The following is a 15531-nucleotide window of genomic DNA, read 5'->3' on the forward strand; positions in this document are numbered from 1 at the left end:
CCCGCAGACCTCCCCAATCATGGACCCCCTGAGCCCCAGGTAGAGCCTGAAGGTTCCAGGTCTCCTCCAGGGCTGATTTTGGGGTGCCAGGCTCCCCCCCGAGCACTGCGTCCCCTGCAGACCCCATGTGCCCCCTTGCATGGCAATAAACAGGCCGGAAGGTGAAGGAATTGTCCTTTATTTGGGAAGTTCACAGTCAGTTTGGGGTGCAAGGACAGTGCTACAACCCCCCCATGAGCAGAGCTGAGGCTGGGCAGGCGCTGGGGGGGCTGCAGGGCAGGGAGGGACCCCCGAGGGGCTTGGAGCCAGGGGAAAACAGCCTGGACAGGGGGTCTGCAGCGCTCCCTCCTCCATCCCTCCCTCCCACCGCGGGTTTCTTTGGCTTCCTTTGGACATTGCACGCTCCAGGGATGTGCAGAGGAGGGCAGCGGGTGCCTCTGGGAGGGCTGAGCCCCTGGCAGCCCCCAGGAATCAGGGAACGTCGCTGCATTGCCCCCTGGGCACATCCACATCGCTGCCCACACCTTCCTTCTCCGTGCAACCCTGTCCTGGCAGCAGGGACGGGCACGGCCAGGCCGTACCGGGGAGAGGCAGCTCCTGCTGCCCGTGACACCCTCAGGGCTGGGGGCTGAGCCCCTGACTGCCAGCAGGCTGCCCGGGGGTCCCTGCTCTGCCAGCAGCCCCTGCCCACCCCGTGCCAGGAGGGATGTGGGGAACGTCGGGAGAGAGATCCGGCACCTCCGGCACAGAAAGCATCCGTGGGGCTGCGAGCCCGCGGGAAGGAAGGGCTGGCACAGCCTGGGGGCAGCCCCTCGGCACAGAGAGCCAGGCCCTGGCACTGCCCCTGTGCCCGGGGGCCGCCCCGGTGCCAGCCTCAGTTCCTGGCGGCGATGACCACGGACAGGGCCACGCCGCCCAGCGCGATGGCCGTGGCGCCAAAGAGCCACTTCCAGGGGATGGACTGCGGGGCAGAGCACGGGGAGGGACGTCAGGGGCCGTGCCCGTGGCGGGGGACACGTGCCACCCTCCCTGCCGGACAGGGCATCCCAAAAAGGCAGCGCCCGCGGGACAGCGTGTGCCGCCAGCTGACAGCGCTTCCCGGCGGGAGCGGGAGCAAAGTCCAGGGCGTGCAGCTGGCATGGATGGCTGGGATCCACGGGCACGCGCTGCCAGGGCACAGGCTGTTATCTGTTATCTGGGATGTGTTCTGGGCACGGCTCCCGCAGCACGGGCCCTGCTCCCAGCGGGATCCTCACACTGTCTGACCGTGTCCTGCATGGGCTGGGTCCCTGCTGGGGACCTGGGGGACACTGACACTGCCCTGTGGGTCACCTGGGGGGACACTGACACTGTCCTGTGGGAGCCATGGAGGGACACTGACACTGCCCTGTGGGTGCCATGGAGGGCTGTGTCTCTGCTGGGGACCTGGGGGGACACTGACACTGCCCTGTGGGTACCATGGAGGGACACTGACACTGCCCTGTGGGTGCCATGGAGGGACACTAACGCAGCCCTGTGGGTCACCTGGGGGGACACTGACACTGCCCTGTGGGTCCCATGGAGGGCTGAGTCCCTGCTGGGGACCTGGGGGACACTCACATACCCACTGTGAGTCCCTTGGGGGACACTGACACAGCCCTGTGGGTCACTTGGGGGGCTGTGTCTCTCCTGGGGGACACTGACACACCCACTGTGAGTCCCTTGGGGGACACTGACACAGCCCTGTGGGTCACCAGGGGAGACACTGACACTGCCCTGTGGGTCACTTGGGGGGCTGTGTCCCACCTGGGGGGACACTGACACACCCCTGTGGGTCCCCACCCCATCCCAGAGGCCTTCCTTACCCAGGGCAGTTTGTCTTTGCACTTTCTGGGGGTGCTGGCGGCGCTGGGGTTCCCCAGCATCTTCCTGTACATCTCGGTCTCCACGTTCCTCTGGTCCGCGTGCTTCTTCACCAGCTTGGAGAGCTCGGCGTGGATGGTCTGGGGGGGACAGCGAGCTCTGGTCAGCCCTGCACCAGCCCTGCCTGCCAGGGAGGGCACCCACAGCACGTGCCAGCAGCCCTGGGATGTGCAGAACAGCTGAGGGGGTGACGAGGCCTCATCCTGCCCCACACCCCAGTGCCATGGGGACACTCTGTGGGGCCAATGCCCCTCTGTCCTTTCTGGCTGCTCAAGCAGAGCCCAGGGCTGATGCCAGGCACCAGGGAAGGGATTTTATCCTTTAATCGAGACAGGAAAGTGTCTGCCTTGAGCACAGACGTGCACCAGCCCTCCCACTTTCTGTCTGGGAAAGCGGCCTTAAAACTCAGCCTGGTGTCAAGTGGGATTGCAGCAGGACCCACAGCGTGCCCACACCTGCCCTGCTGGGGCAGGAAAAGGCTCTGAGCCCGGCGTGGGGCCCACAGGCTCCCCAAAAGCAGCAGGAAGCACCGGGCAGGGCAGGGTGGCACAAGGACGCTGTGGTGGCCCTGGTGGCACAGCCACGCTGTGCCCTCTGCTGGGGGACACATGCCCACAACACAGCTCTGCCAGCTGGGCAAATCTGCCTCCAACACGAAAGTCTGGCTGTCTGGAGGACAGAGCTGCTGCTCAGAGCTCAGCAGGGCTGTCACACCGGTGCCAGAGGGGTCACAGAAGGGACGTGTGTGACAGCCCGGCGGGAGGCAGGTGGGGCCCAGCATTGCTGGGTGTTTTCAGCACCGGTGGCCCCTGAGTCACGCAGGCCGCCCCTGGAGCCAGGCAGCAGCTGGGGAGGGCAGTAATTTGCTGTTCTTGTGGTTTCACTGGACACGTCACTGCCGGGCACTCAGATTTTCCAGCCCTCTCCAATTAAAAGCTCCATCGGAGCTGCTGGGGATGGGAGCAGCCGCCCTGCCCAGGGACGTGCCAGGGGAATGTTCCCTGTGTTGCCCCCTCTGCACCTGACCTTGATGGCAAACAGAGGGTCTGGGGTCCTGCTCACCCTCCCAAGGGAGCTCAGACCAGCCCTGAAGGTGCTGTGGGGCCACCAAGCACCTGCTTGTGCCACATCCCAGCTGTGACCTTCAGGACTGGATCATAGCACAGACCCTGGTGAAACCCCCATGTGAGAAATGGGCACGGCAGATCCAGACAAGGATTACAGCCCATGTGGAGAGCCAGGACCCCCAGGATACCCCCGTGCAGGCAACACCTCCCCGTCTCCTGCCAGTCTTGCTCCAGCTGGGGTCATTTCCTGGCACTGCTTTTTGATTTCTCCCCAGGCTCCAGCCCTGCAGCTGATCATTAACTGACAGGAAATTCCTGACCCAGAGCTCGCCCTGCCCGGGCGCTGGACCGAGGGCTGGCTGCTCCCAGCCCCTGGTGATTCACTCTGGGGCTGCCCAGCCAGTTTGTGGGGACTCAGCTCTGCCCCACTTCCCCCGGCCACAGCACAAACTGCCCGAGCCACCTGGGCCAGCCCGGACCCTCCCCACAGCAGGGAGATGGGCTGGCAGGGACTGCTGTCACCAGCAGGACCAAAGGTCACCAGGGAACCTCACGGCGTGGAGATAAGGCTGGAGAGCAGCCCAGCCCCACTGCACGTGGGGCATCCTTCCCCAGGCTCTGGGGGCTATTCCCAGGCTCTGGGGGCTATTCCCAGGCTCTGGGGCTATTCCCATCCTGCCCCAGGCTCTGGGGGCCATTCCCAAGCTCTGGGGGTGATTCCCCTCATTCCCCAAGCTCTGGGGGCTATTCCCATCCTTCCCCAGGCTCTGGGGGCTATTCCCCTCACTCCCCATGCTCTGGGGGCCATTCCCATCCTGCCCCAGGCTCTGGGGGCCATTCCCAGGCTCTGGGGGCTATTCCCATTCTGTCCCAGGCTCTGGGGGCTATTCCCCTCATTCCCCAGGCTCTGGGGGCTATTCCCATCCTTCCCCAGGCTCTGGGGGCTATTCCCCTCACTCCCCAGGCTCTGGGGGCCATTCCCATCCTTCCCCAAGCTCTGGGGGCCATTCCCATCAATCCTCAGGCTCTGGTGGCCATTCCCCTAATTCCCAGGCTCTGGGGGCTATTCCCATCCTTCCCCAGGCTCTGGGGGCTATTCCCCTAATTCCCAGGCTCTGGGGGCTATTCCCATCCTTCCCCAGGCTCTGGGGGCTATTCCCATCCTTCCCCAGGCTCTGGGGGCCATTCCCAGCCTCCCTTCATGGAGTTGGGGACAGCTCCACGGAGTCTCAACAGCCCAGGATCAACACTGAGGTTTGCAGGGACAAGAGAGAAGGAGCAGCAAGCAGGAGATGGGAGCTGGGGACAGCTCCAGGGAGTCTCAGCCTCTCAAGGGGAACACTGAGGTTTGCAGGGACAGGGACAGGGACAAGGAGCAGCAGCCAGGAGACCCCCAGCCCAGGGGGAGCACGGGCAGCACACACCCCCAGCCTACCTTGTTGGAAGGCTCCAGCTTCAGGGCTGCCTTCAGGATGGGAATGGCCTCTCTGTACTCTCCCTGCTGAGCCAGCACCTGCAGGGTGACAGGGCACGGAGCAGGGTGAGGTCTGACCTTCATCCCTCACCACACCATGGAGAAAGGGACCCCTCCTCACCTTCCCCTTCCTGAAGAGAGCCTTGATGTTCCCCGGCTGGTGCTCCAGCACCAGGTTACAGGACTTGAGAGCTGCCTTGAAGTGGTCCAGCTTGAGCTGCGAGGCCGCCAGGTTGTTGAGACACTTCACCTTCACGTCCAGCAGCTCGGCCTCCTCGTCCGGGCTGAAATCCACTGCACAGCGCCGAGGGCAGGTCACAGCAGGGCCACGAGCCCGGGGAGCCTCTCTGGGTGGGGACAGGTACCTTTGGAGCTGGAGCCCAGGATCCTGAGGGCGATGTCGTACGAGTTGACGGCCAGCACGTAGTCTGCCTGCTGGTAGAAGAAGTTGCCGCGCTCCCGCTTGCGGTTGGCCAGCTGGATCTTCTCCTTGCCAGTGAGCAGCTCCAGGTCTGGGGTGTCCCGAGCCGCCAGCAGCTCCACCTCCAGCGTGAGGGACGCGTTGGGGGGCACGTCGGGGCTCCTGCACAAAGCCACGGCACCGCTGTCACCCCAAAGGTGCTGCTCTGAGGGTTTGGCACCGCGAAATCCAGCTCGGAAACCCCTGATGTGGATATTTCCACTCAGGGTAGGACATGCTGCTCATGGTCAGGAGCCAGGGCATCCCTCTGGCTGTCCTGAGCGGCCTGAGGTCTCTGAAACCCCCCTGCCAGGGGTTTCCATTGTCACCCCTCAGGTGCTGCTCTGAGGGTTTGGCACCGTTGAAACCCAAGCTCAGAAATCCCTGATGTGGATATTTCCACTCGAGATAGGACACGCTGCTCATGGCAAGTGAGGAAGTGTCAGAGCATCCCTCTGTCTGTCCTGAGCAGCCCAGACCCCTGCCAAGGGGCTCAGAGACCCTGCCACAGAGCCCAAAATGCCCCCATGGGTTTGATTATGACCCATGGAGCAAGTTACCAACCTTAGATGAAGATCTGCAAGCCACAAAAAATTAAGTGGAATGATAGTGAATTTATCACGGGGTGAAAAAGTAGATTTTGGGGTTTTTGGTATGGGGGTTCAGGGGGCAAGATGGAGGGAACTGGGTGTGTCCAGCCTTTCTCCTTCTTCTTCTTGGCCTCCATCTTCTGCTGTGATGTTGGCACTTTTAGACTGGTTTAGAGTAGAAACTCACTGTCTAACACAGGTGATAGGTATTGAGAAGTTATTGTAAATATTGTACATGTAGTTTTTAGTATAAAAAGATAACACTGCCCCAGGGGCAGGCAGAGCGCATGGAACTGTCCTGCTGGGCAGACCTCAGCAGGACAGGAGACAGAATTTTATATATAAGGAAAAATAAACAACCTTGAGACTGAGAAACGAAGAGCCCTGACTCCTTCCTCAAACACTGGGCTGGGAAAAAAGACTTTCTAATTTACATCAGGGTCACTGTGAGCAGCTGAGACCCCAACAAGGAAGCAGAGGTTGGACAGCTGGGGTGCCACCAGGGGACATGAGCAGGGGACAGGTGTCCCAGCCCTGTGTGGGACCCCCTGCCCCACCTGAGGGGCTGCAGCTCACCTGCCCTGGGCTCCGTAGCAGTACTTGGCGTCTGACACGATCAGAGCCGTCTCGCCCATCTCCAGGAGCTGCACACACAGGTCCAGAGCCTGCAGGGGACAACACGGCACCACCATGGCAGGCACTGTAAGGGTTCTCCAGCTCCAACCTCCTGCCACGGGCAGGAACATCCTCCACAAAACCAGGCGGCTCCAAACCCCTCAAACTCAGCCAACATCACGGGGAGAGAGCACGAGCAAGGCAGAGGGGCCACTTTGATCCATAAGCATGATGTCTGATCCCAACCCTTCCTGCAGCCCCTGAGGTGAGGTCCTGCTCCCAGGTGAGCCCCCAGCCCGTGCCCACCTGCAGGACATCGCAGTCCCCCAGCGTGAAGGTGAGGGCAGGGTCCTGCTCCACCACGGTGCCATCCTTCAGCGTGGCCTTCAGGCGGATTGTCACGTCCTGGCCCTTCTGGGGACGGCTCTCCACACCCTGGCCCGGCACCAGCGTCTTCTTCTTGAGCAACCCATTCCCTGGGCACGGAGAAACCGGGGGCACATCGGGACGGGGGGCACAGAGAAACCGGGGGCACATCGGGACCAATGGGGAGGGAAAGCCCGGCTGACCCCACCGTTGTGGGGCTCCCGCAGCCCCGGGGAGGCCCGAGAAGCCCCGGAACCGAGCCCCGGCACGGAGCGGCCTCAGCCCTCACCCAGAACATCGAGCCACTCCTCGGGCTCCCCGGCCGCGTCCCCCGCGCCCCGCATCGGGGGCTGCGCGTCGTCCCGCGGCGGCGCCGTTGGCCGGCCCACATCCTCCAGCGGGGGCAGCTCGCTCAGGTCATCCTCATCTTCCTCCCCTTCCTCCTCCAGCACCTCGAAATCCTCCGCCGTGTCCAGCTGGGCCGCGTCCGCCTCGGCGCCGGTGCCCGCCCGGCCCGGGGAGCCGCCGCTCGGTTCCTCCCCGCTGGACGCCATGGCGGCGGAGCTACCTGGAGCGGGGACAGAGGGCGGGGATCGGGGCTGCTCTTACCGGCACCGACCCGGAGAGCGGCGGGACCCTCCGGGAGCGGGGGATGCGCAGCGGGACAGCGGAGACTGGGGAGCGCCGGGGTGGGCTGGGGCCTGGCGGGCGGGGGTCGGTGGGATGGGATGGGGATGGGGGTTTCTGTCCGGTGGGATCGGGGTCGGGGTCGCGGCCCCGGCCCGGTACCGTGGGGGGGGCGGCCCCGCGCCCCCCGCCCGCCCCACGTGACCGCCGCGCGCCCCCCGCCGCTCCCACCTGGCCCGCGAACGCGCCGGCGCAGGCCCCGCCCCCCACTCCTATTGGTCCGTCCCCGCCCACCGCGCGACGCCATTGGGCGGGGAGCACGCTCGTCAGCCGCGCGCCCGCGGCGGCCCCGACGCCTTAAAGGGGCCGCCACCAGCGCGGCCACCCTCGAGCAGCGGGCAGCGGGGCCGGGGGCTCCGCACCGGTACCGGAGAGGCTCCGTGATGCCCGCAGGGGTCGCGACCCTCTCACCTGGCCGCTCTCCGGGACTTCCGGCTCGGCGCGGTGACGCGGCGGGGTCGCGCCCCACGTGACAGCACACCCGGAAGCGGCGCGGAGCGGCCACCGGTGCCGCCCCCGGTACCGCCGCCGCTCCCGTCATGTGAAGCGGCGGGACGGGATCCCGCAGGTGCGCGGGCACTGCTGGGGGGAGGCCCCGGGGACGCCGCTGCAGGCCCGGGCCGTGTCCCCGAGGGAACCCGGGGCTGGCGGCGGAACCGGGGGCGGCGGGCGGCCGAGGGTCCCCCCGTTACCGGCGTGTGGGGCCGGCCCGGGAGGGCGGGGTACCCGGCACTGGGAGCACGGCAGGGCGGAGGGGGTCCCGGTATCACGGAGGGGAACGGGAGGGTCTCCGTTACCGGCGCAGGGGCTCCGGTGCCCCGGCTGAGCCGCCCCGCGGTCCCGCAGGTCACGATGGAGCCCTCGGCCTCGCAGGTGTTCTGCGGGAGGGTGCTGGGCATGGTCAACGCCGAGGACGTGAACGCCATCATCCTGGCCCAGAAAAACATGTGAGTCCCGGGGGGACAGCCGGTACCGGCACCGGGAGCCTGCCGAGATCGTTCCCGAGCTCCCGGTGCCTCCCCCGCGCAGGTTGGATCGCTTTGAGAAGACCAACGAGATGCTGCTCAACTTCAACAACCTGTCGAGCGTGCGCATGCAGCAGATGAGCGAGCGCTTCCTGCACCACACCCGGACCCTGGTGGAGATGAAGAAGGACCTGGACAGCATCTTCCGCAGGATCCGGTGGGGACCGGGCGGGAACGGGCCCGGGAGAGGGCCGGGAGGGGCGGGGGGAGTTAGAGCGGGGCATAGTTGGAGTTTGGGGCGCTGTGAGAAGGAAAATCTGGTGGGGAAGGGATGTGATGGATGGAGGTTGGAGCTTTGGGTTTCCGTGATCCTGCTCTGGGGGTGGTCACAAAACACAAAATGTGGGGTTCAGGAGCACCCCGTGTGCTGGGGATGGGGTGTTCTGGGGTTCGGGGTGGGTTTGCACTGCCCAGGGCGCTGGGGGGCAGCCCCGGATCCCTGAGCTCCCCACGGACTGGGATTGCTCTCTCCTCCCCAGGACGCTCAAAGGGAAGTTGGCAAAGCAGTACCCGGAGGCTTTCAGCAGTGAGTGATTCCTGACCCACGGATCTACAGAGCCATGGCGTGGTTTGGGCTGCAGGGACCTCAGATCCCACCCGGTGCCACCCCTGCCATGGCAGGGACATCTCCCACTGGCCCAGGCTGCTCAAACCCTGCCCAGCCTGGCCTTGGGCACTGCAGGGATCCAGGGGCAGCCACAGCTGCTCTGGGCACCCTGTGGGAGGAATTCCTTCTCATTCCTTCCCAATATCCCATCTATCCATGCCCTCTGGCAGTGGGAAGCCATTCCCCTTGTCCTGGCACTCCACGCTCAGTTTTCCTCCTGTGGGAAGACTCTCTGTTCCTGAGGCATCCCTCAGGAATCACAAGTCCACGTGCTGGCCTGTGGCTGCTTCCCTAAAACCCAGCAAACTCCTTAAATCCATTAAATCCACTTGCAAGAGCGGCCTTGGGACCTGGGGAGCAGGGGCATGGAACTTGCAAGAAATTCCAACCAACCCCCAATTTACACCCTGTAGGGATTTTTTAACCCCTACAAGCTGCAAGCTCAAGCAGCGAATCACTCTTCCCACAACCATCCTAGGGAACTTGCAAGAAATTCCAAACAACCCCTAATTAGTGGTTCCCTGAGGGTTTCTTAACCCCTGCTCCAACCACACTCAGGGAATCCCTCTCCCCACACTGCTAACCTCTCCCTCCTCTCCCTCAGACATCCACGAGTCCCCCATCCTGAGAAATTGCAAGAAATTCCAATCAACCTCCAATTTACACCCTGTAGGGTTTTTTTTAGCCCCTGCTACAACCACACTCAGGGAATCCCTCTCCCCACACCACTAACCTCTCCCTCCTCCCCCCCAGACATCCACGATTCCGAAATTCCAACCAACCCCCAATTTACACCCTGGAGGGATTTTTTTAACCCCCACAAGCTGCAAGCTCAGCCAGGGAATCCCTCTCCCCACACCCCTAACCTCTCCCTCCTCCCGCTCAGACATCCACGAGTCCCCCATCCTGAGAAATTGCAAGAAATTCCAACCAACCCCCAATTTACACCCTGTAGGGTTTTTTTTAGCCCCTGCTACAACCACACTCAGGGAATCCCTCTCCCCACACCGCTAACCTCTCCCTCTTCCCCCTCAGACATCCACGAGTCCGAAATTCCAACCAACCCCCACTTTACACCCTGTAGGGATTTTTTTAACCCCTACAAGCTGCAAGCTCAGCCAGGGAATCCCTCTCCCCACACCCCTAACCTCTCCCTCCTCCCGCTCAGACATCCACGAGTCGCCCATCCTGGAGGACGACGACGACTTCGACCCCGTCCCCAAGAGCACCACGACCACCATCGCTACCTCGGAGCAGAGCACGGAGTCCTGTGACAGCAGCCCCGGCCTCATCTCCCCCACCACCAGCCAGGAGTTTGAGGATTTATCGCAGGGCCACTGCGAGGGCCCGGCCCTGAACGGACAGAGTCTCACAGATGAGGACACGGCCGCCCTGGACTAGACCGGGAGCCCCTGTGGAACTTTCTAGCCTGTATTTATAGCTGTGTGTCGCTCTTTTGGGGTTTTTTGGGTTTTTTTTTTTCTCCTCTTGGGAAGAGGGGAGCCAAGGCTGGGAGAAGCTGAGGGAGGAAGGTGCTGCCCTTCTTGCTGGAAGGTGTAAAGCCACCTTCAGGCTGGCTTCAGGGGGAATCAGTAAATCCTGGGTTGGAAATGCCTCTTGTCCTCCCTCCTTCCTGCGCTCAGGAGAGCCGCTACACTTCACCCTCCGTGTAGAGTTTTTGGCGCAAAAAGCCATTTTTGGGGCACAGATGCTTGTGTTTTGTAAGAAATGTCGTCTCTGAGGCTCTGTGTGCCCGCCAGCTCTGCCAGGAGTCTGTCCCTGCTGCTGATGGACTTGTGCTGGCCGAGTTCTCACTGCTGGCTGAGCCAGAGCCGTGTTTCCCTTTGCTTCTCACACTCAGCCCCTCACACAGAGCTGCTGGTGGCTCCACAGGCAGGTTCCCAGGAACTGGAGCTCTCCAGATCTTTCTGTGGTGTGATGGAGGAACTGCTTGGTTTTGGGGTCCTGAAGGCCTGCGAGGGGATGAGAGGGGAGTGGGGGACTGGAGGAATGGCTGCTGGGGCTGATCCTGGGGCTGTGGGAGCAGCACGGGGAGGGCTCTAGGGCTGTGGGACCAGCATGGGGATGGCTCTGGGGCTGTGGGGCCGGTCTGGGGTCCATGGGGTCAGTGTGGGACCGGTTCTGGTACTCTGGGGCCGGTCTGGGATCCAGTCCTGTGGCCATGCAGTCAGTGTGGGGCCGGTCCTGGGGCTGTGGGGTCAGTGTCAGTTTTGGGGGCCGGTCCCAGGGCCAAGGTCCGGTTTGGGAGCCGGTCCCGGGGGCAGGGTTGGGTTTGGGGGCCGGTCCTGGGCCGTGTGATCGGGGTCGGTCTGGTCCCAGCTCCGTGCGGACGCTCCCGTGCCCTGTCCCGCGGTATCGGTGTCACCCCGGCAGCGATAGAACGGTGGCGGGGCGGTACCGGGGCAGTACCGGAGCTGTCTCGGGGCGGTACCAGAGCCGTCGCGGGGCGGTGCCGGTGTCCCCGCCGGAAATGACGAAGCCGTCGCGGGGCGGTACCGGTGTCCCCGCCGGCAGTGACGCAGCCGCGGTTCCGGCCCCGCCTCCCTTTCCCTCAGCAGCGAGGCCGCGGGTGCGCGCGGTGCGGGACCGGAGCGGGCCCGGGGCCTGGGGCGGGGGCCGCTGGGTCCCGGGAGGGGGGCTCGGGACACGGGGAGCGGGGGCTGGAATCCCGGGGGGGGCCCTGGGTCCCCGGGGACGGGACTGGATCCCGGGGGAGGGCCCCGAGACCCGGGGTGGGGCTGGATCCCGGGATGGCGGGGCTGGATCCCGGGATGAGGGCTGGATCCCGGGAGGGTGTTCGGGAACGTGGCTTTGAGGGGCCGGGGAGCCTTGGGGCCCTGCCAGGGCGGCACACGGCCATAACGGGGCCGGCCCGGGGTGACGCGGCCGCCGCTGCCGCAGGTGACACGGTGCCAAGATGCAGATCTTCGTGAAAACCCTCACGGGCAAAACCATCACCCTCGAGGTGGAGCCCAATGACACCATCGAGAACGTGAAGGCCAAGATCCAGGACAAGGAAGGTACAGGCGGGGCCGGGAGCGGCGGGGCGGCCCCCGGGGCTCCCCCGGTGTCCCCACCGCGGTGATTGTGTGACTGTGTGTCCCGCAGGGATCCCCCCCGACCAGCAGCGCCTGATCTTCGCGGGGAAGCAGCTGGAGGATGGCCGCACCCTCGCAGACTACAACATCCAGAAAGGTGCTCCCCGCACCCCGGGGGGTTTTGGGGGGCGTTTTTGGGGTGCCATCTGCTCCTTTTTCCCCGGTGTGACACCGATCTCTCCTCGCAGAGTCCACCCTGCACCTGGTGCTGCGCCTGCGAGGGGGAATCATCGAGCCCTCCCTGCGCCAGCTGGCCCAGAAGTACAACTGTGACAAGATGATCTGCCGCAAGTATGTCCCCGTGTCCCCTCCCTGTGTCCCCTCAGCCCCTTCCTGCAGCCCCGGAGCCTCCCCGGGGCCAGGGGCTGTGCTGACCTGTGCCCCCCAGGTGCTACGCCCGCCTGCACCCCCGCGCCGTCAACTGCCGCAAGAAGAAGTGCGGGCACACCAACAACCTGCGCCCCAAGAAGAAGGTCAAGTAGAGCCCCCAGCCCTGCCTGCGCTGGCCAATAAAGTATTGCAACGCTCAGCCCTGCGTTCTGGTGTTTTTTTAGCCAAATTGTGGTTTTCAGTAAATGGGGACAATGCTGGAGCAGCATGGAGGGATTGGGGAGACAGGGAGGGATGGAGGGTGGTGGTGATGGTGGGCAGTGCCTGCAGCAGTGTGTGCACAGACTGGGACCCCCTGCCCACCCACGGGACCCCCTGCCATGTGCACACAGCAGATGGACGCTGGGACCACACACAAACCCCCCGTTAATGCACTGGGACCCCAGCCATGAGGGGTGACTGTCACCAGGCCCCCCTACAGGGCCCTGCTCATGCACTGGGAGTCCTCTGGTCACCTCTGCAGGGTCTGGATGGACACCGGGCCCCCCTGCCCACCTGTTGGCACCCTCAGCCAGGTGTGCGTGGGACTGGCTCCATCCTGGGGTCTCCCTTTTCAGCGGCAAACGCACCGGGAGCCCCGGCTGCCTGTTCAGGGACCGGCACCGGGACCCCTGTTCACGGAGCATCCCAGAGGCCCCGCTGCCTCCCTGTACCCCCCCGGCCGTGTATTCACTGCACGGACCGTACCGGGGACCGGGGCTGGCGGCGCTGCCGCTCGGGGCCTGCAGGTGGCGGCGGAACCGCGCTCCGCCCCGCGGGCCCCGGGCCTGCGCCGTGCGGCCGGGCCGGGCCGGGCCATGGTGAGCGGCACCGGGAGCGGGACGGGAACGGGAGCGGCCCCGGCGGCGGGAGGGGCGGCCCGGGACCGCGCGGGGTCACGGCGGGATGGTGGATGGGGGGTGCCGGTGCCCGTCTGTGCTGCGAACCGGGGGGATCCCGGTGCCGCTCCGCGGACACGTGGCCGGGGGTCCCGGTGCCCGTCTGGGCTGTGTGAGCACGGCCGGGGTCCCGGTGCCGCTCCGGGCGTGCACAGAGAGGGGTCCCGGTGCCCTTCGGTATCGCGGGCACTGTCCGGGGGTCCCGGTGTCAGCCCGGTTCGTGCACGGGTGGCCTGGGGGCCGATGGGTGGGCAGGGGGATGTGAGGGGTCCCGGTGCCCGCCTGTGTTGTGTGCACAAGGCCGGGGGCTCCCGGTGCCGGTGCCGGGCTCAGCTCCAGCCCCGCGGCCGGAACCCACCGGGGACCCCCAGAGCCGGTGCTGGGGCAGGACGCGTTTCCCCAGCACCCGGTGCCGTTACCGGCTCACCGGGGCCACCGCGTCCCCTCTGTCCCGCAGACGGGCGAGGCCGTGCGGGAGCTGCTGCAGCGGCTGCGGGAGCTGCAGAGCGAGCGGGTCGAGACGTACCGGCTCTTCGAGGAGTGAGTACCGGCACCGGGGCGGGCGGGGCACCCCCAGCAGGGAACCGGATCCCCGTCCCGATTATTTTGCATCCTGTTGGGACGGGGCCATGGGGACGGCTGATGAGCTCCAGCTGGCAGCGGGCTCTGCGCTGGACACCTGAATCCTATTTCAGCATCCAGCGCAGGATGGACTTCCTGGGATGCAGGGCTGAGAGTGTGCAGGATGGAAAAACCCAAACCCCCGACTTTCCCTCCCAAAAAAAGCAGTTTCCAGCCCTGTCCCGTGTGAGGGGTGAGGCTGCCTGCTCATGCTGCCGAATCCAGCGGGAACAGGCGGGTGGTGGGCGCAAAGGGGGCTCAGCTCCAGGACTGGTGACAGCGGCTTCTCCCCCTCACCTGTCCGCAGGGGCCACCGGGCGTACCTGAGCAGCGCCCCGCACTATGACTTCCCGCGGTACCGGCAGCTGGTGCACGAGGTCACCGTGGCCTTCAGCGGCATCTCCCGGGAGGTGCTGGCCATCGCCGGCCGCCTGCGGGACCAGCTGGGCCGCCCCGAGCTGGCCCAGCACCTGGCCCGGCTCCAGGACAGGGAGCAGGAGAAGCTGCAGCTGGTGGGTGCTGGGCTGGGCTTGGGGGGTCCCTGGGGGTGCTCTGGGGGGGTCTCAGCTCCCATGGTGTCCCCGCAGACGGCGCAGCTGCAGCTGGCCCGGCAGCAGGCGCAGGAGCAGCCCGAGGTGGACGCCCATCAGCAGGAGGTGCAGGAGCTCAAGCACAAGTAGGTGGTGGCCCCGCTGCTGTGCCCCCTCATTTTGCAGCCCAGAACCCCAATGCTGTCCCCTCCTGCCCCTGTTTGGGGATGGCACCCCCTCCCCAGCCCGCGGGGTGTCCTGAGCTGGAAGGGACACACGCAGACCATGGAGCCCAGGCCAGGAGCCCCTTGCCTGCCTCTCCCTGCGGCCCAGGGGGGCCCAGATGGTGCCGTCGGGGTCTGGCGGCGCTGCGTGGCCGCGTCCCCTCGGCCTCCCCAGGCTGAGTGTTTCATAAACAGCGCGGGGAAGGCGAGGCGGCCCACATAATACGCTCCATATGGGCTTTATTTATAGTTTCCATCCGCTCTCGTAGGCTAATTAAAACCATTGAGGCAATCAGCGAAATTCTCCAGGACCTTAAGTACGATTCGGAAGAAGTTGAGTGATGGGTGTCCCCGTGGGAACGGCCGGAGGGGCCGGCCTGCTGGAGCGGGGGCCCCGCTCGTCCCCCACCCGCTCCCGGCGCACCTTGGCAAGGTGGGCATTGTCCTCTGGGCCCCTTCTCTGCAGCACAGGCTGGAGGGGTGCAGGAGCTCCCTCTGGGACGAGAGGCGTTCCCCCAAATCCTGAGTGCCCCTCAGCAGAGGTGTCTGGCGTGGGGCTGGTTCCCCTCCCTGGCTGTGCCAAAGGCAAAGCACAGCCTGCAGTGCCAAGGGCTGCCGTGCCAGGCCTCCATCGAGCTGGGCACTGTCCCTGCTGCCAGCTGGAGTCCCACGGGCAGCAGACCCCCCAAACCACACCCTGGAGGCCGGCTGTGCCCCCAGCCCCACTGCAGCTGCGGTGCTCCACACGCGCTTTTTCTATGGTTACCCCAAATAAACCTGTCCCCACAGAGCTGGCATGAGTGGTGTGATCCCTAGGGTTCGTGTGGCTCCCTCTGCCCCAGTGCCACCCCCTCCACCTTGGCCCGGTCCCCTGGGAGCCCCGGGATGGGGTGACAAAGGCCACGGGCCCCACTTGGCTGCCCGCTGCATCCCCGTCCCCGCGCAGCGCTGCCGCTCTGCTGACGCAGACCCCGCT

At 65.3% G+C, this 15531-nt stretch overlaps 4 protein-coding genes across 7 annotated transcripts; 3 read left to right on the forward strand and 1 right to left on the reverse strand.

The window, feature by feature from the left end:
- Positions 1-162: 162 nt before the first annotated feature.
- Positions 163-7703, reverse strand: FKBP8 (FKBP prolyl isomerase 8). Of its 2 annotated transcripts, none has more exons than XM_074528551.1 (9): positions 7573-7703; positions 6764-7042; positions 6415-6584; positions 6070-6158; positions 4809-5026; positions 4565-4737; positions 4405-4482; positions 1845-1982; positions 163-961 (listed from the first exon to the last, which is right to left on the reverse strand). In XM_074528551.1, the coding sequence occupies exons 1-9, from the start codon at positions 7700-7702 to the stop codon at positions 875-877; spliced, it is 1362 nt and encodes a 453-aa protein (XP_074384652.1). In that variant the 5' UTR covers position 7703; the 3' UTR covers positions 163-874. The 2 variants fall into 2 exon arrangements, with proteins under 2 accessions (XP_074384652.1, XP_074384653.1); XM_074528552.1 differs by lacking the exon at positions 7573-7703 and adding an exon at positions 7333-7463.
- KXD1 (KxDL motif containing 1) lies at positions 7589-10408 on the forward strand. Of its 2 annotated transcripts, none has more exons than XM_074528553.1 (5): positions 7589-7729; positions 8008-8108; positions 8191-8343; positions 8666-8712; positions 9962-10408. In XM_074528553.1, the coding sequence occupies exons 2-5, from the start codon at positions 8014-8016 to the stop codon at positions 10192-10194; spliced, it is 528 nt and encodes a 175-aa protein (XP_074384654.1). In that variant the 5' UTR covers positions 7589-7729; positions 8008-8013; the 3' UTR covers positions 10195-10408. The 2 variants fall into 2 exon arrangements, with proteins under 2 accessions (XP_074384654.1, XP_074384655.1); XM_074528554.1 differs by lacking the exon at positions 9962-10408 and adding an exon at positions 9398-9540.
- Positions 10409-11239: 831 nt separating this feature from the next.
- On the forward strand, positions 11240-12441 carry UBA52 (ubiquitin A-52 residue ribosomal protein fusion product 1). 2 transcript variants are annotated; one of them, XM_074528555.1, is made up of 5 exons: positions 11240-11383; positions 11716-11834; positions 11923-12009; positions 12101-12203; positions 12301-12441. In XM_074528555.1, the coding sequence occupies exons 2-5, from the start codon at positions 11732-11734 to the stop codon at positions 12392-12394; spliced, it is 387 nt and encodes a 128-aa protein (XP_074384656.1). In that variant the 5' UTR covers positions 11240-11383; positions 11716-11731; the 3' UTR covers positions 12395-12441. The 2 variants fall into 2 exon arrangements, with proteins under 2 accessions (XP_074384656.1, XP_074384657.1); XM_074528556.1 differs by having other exon boundaries at positions 11265-11392.
- Positions 12442-12996: 555 nt separating this feature from the next.
- On the forward strand, positions 12997-15364 carry REX1BD (required for excision 1-B domain containing). The gene is made up of 5 exons (XM_074528795.1): positions 12997-13102; positions 13638-13720; positions 14109-14313; positions 14389-14477; positions 14825-15364. The coding sequence occupies exons 1-5, from the start codon at positions 13100-13102 to the stop codon at positions 14895-14897; spliced, it is 453 nt and encodes a 150-aa protein (XP_074384896.1). The 5' UTR covers positions 12997-13099; the 3' UTR covers positions 14898-15364.
- The last annotated feature ends 167 nt before the right edge of the window (positions 15365-15531 follow it).

This window comes from Zonotrichia albicollis, chromosome 29 (assembly GCF_047830755.1).
Source record: "Zonotrichia albicollis isolate bZonAlb1 chromosome 29, bZonAlb1.hap1, whole genome shotgun sequence".
Lineage (NCBI taxonomy): Eukaryota > Metazoa > Chordata > Aves > Passeriformes > Passerellidae > Zonotrichia > Zonotrichia albicollis.

What these genes read in the sequence shown, in the direction of transcription:
- REX1BD (XM_074528795.1), top strand. An exon ending in ACGTACCGGCTCTTCGAGGA is followed by an intron (nt 13,721 to 14,108) that starts GTGAGTACCGGC and finishes ACCTGTCCGCAG; the next exon opens with GGGCCACCGGGCGTACCTGA. An exon ending in AGCAGGAGAAGCTGCAGCTG is followed by an intron (nt 14,314 to 14,388) that starts GTGGGTGCTGGG and finishes GTGTCCCCGCAG; the next exon opens with ACGGCGCAGCTGCAGCTGGC.
- KXD1 (XM_074528553.1), top strand. Translation starts at nt 8,014, where the DNA reads ATGGAGCCCTCGGCCTCGCAGGTGTTCTGCGGGAGGGTGCTGGGCATG. An exon ending in ATCCTGGCCCAGAAAAACAT is followed by an intron (nt 8,109 to 8,190) that starts GTGAGTCCCGGG and finishes TCCCCCGCGCAG; the next exon opens with GTTGGATCGCTTTGAGAAGA. An exon ending in AGCATCTTCCGCAGGATCCG is followed by an intron (nt 8,344 to 8,665) that starts GTGGGGACCGGG and finishes TCTCCTCCCCAG; the next exon opens with GACGCTCAAAGGGAAGTTGG.
- UBA52 (XM_074528555.1), top strand. Translation starts at nt 11,732, where the DNA reads ATGCAGATCTTCGTGAAAACCCTCACGGGCAAAACCATCACCCTCGAG. An exon ending in CAAGATCCAGGACAAGGAAG is followed by an intron (nt 11,835 to 11,922) that starts GTACAGGCGGGG and finishes TGTGTCCCGCAG; the next exon opens with GGATCCCCCCCGACCAGCAG. An exon ending in GACAAGATGATCTGCCGCAA is followed by an intron (nt 12,204 to 12,300) that starts GTATGTCCCCGT and finishes TGTGCCCCCCAG; the next exon opens with GTGCTACGCCCGCCTGCACC.
- FKBP8 (XM_074528551.1), bottom strand. Translation starts at nt 7,702, where the DNA reads ATGACGGGAGCGGCGGCGGTACCGGGGGCGGCACCGGTGGCCGCTCCG. An exon ending in TGCTACGGAGCCCAGGGCAG is followed by an intron (nt 5,027 to 6,069) that starts GTGAGCTGCAGC and finishes GGCTTTGTGCAG; the next exon opens with GAGCCCCGACGTGCCCCCCA. An exon ending in CCTGGGCTCCAGCTCCAAAG is followed by an intron (nt 4,738 to 4,808) that starts GTACCTGTCCCC and finishes GGCGCTGTGCAG; the next exon opens with TGGATTTCAGCCCGGACGAG.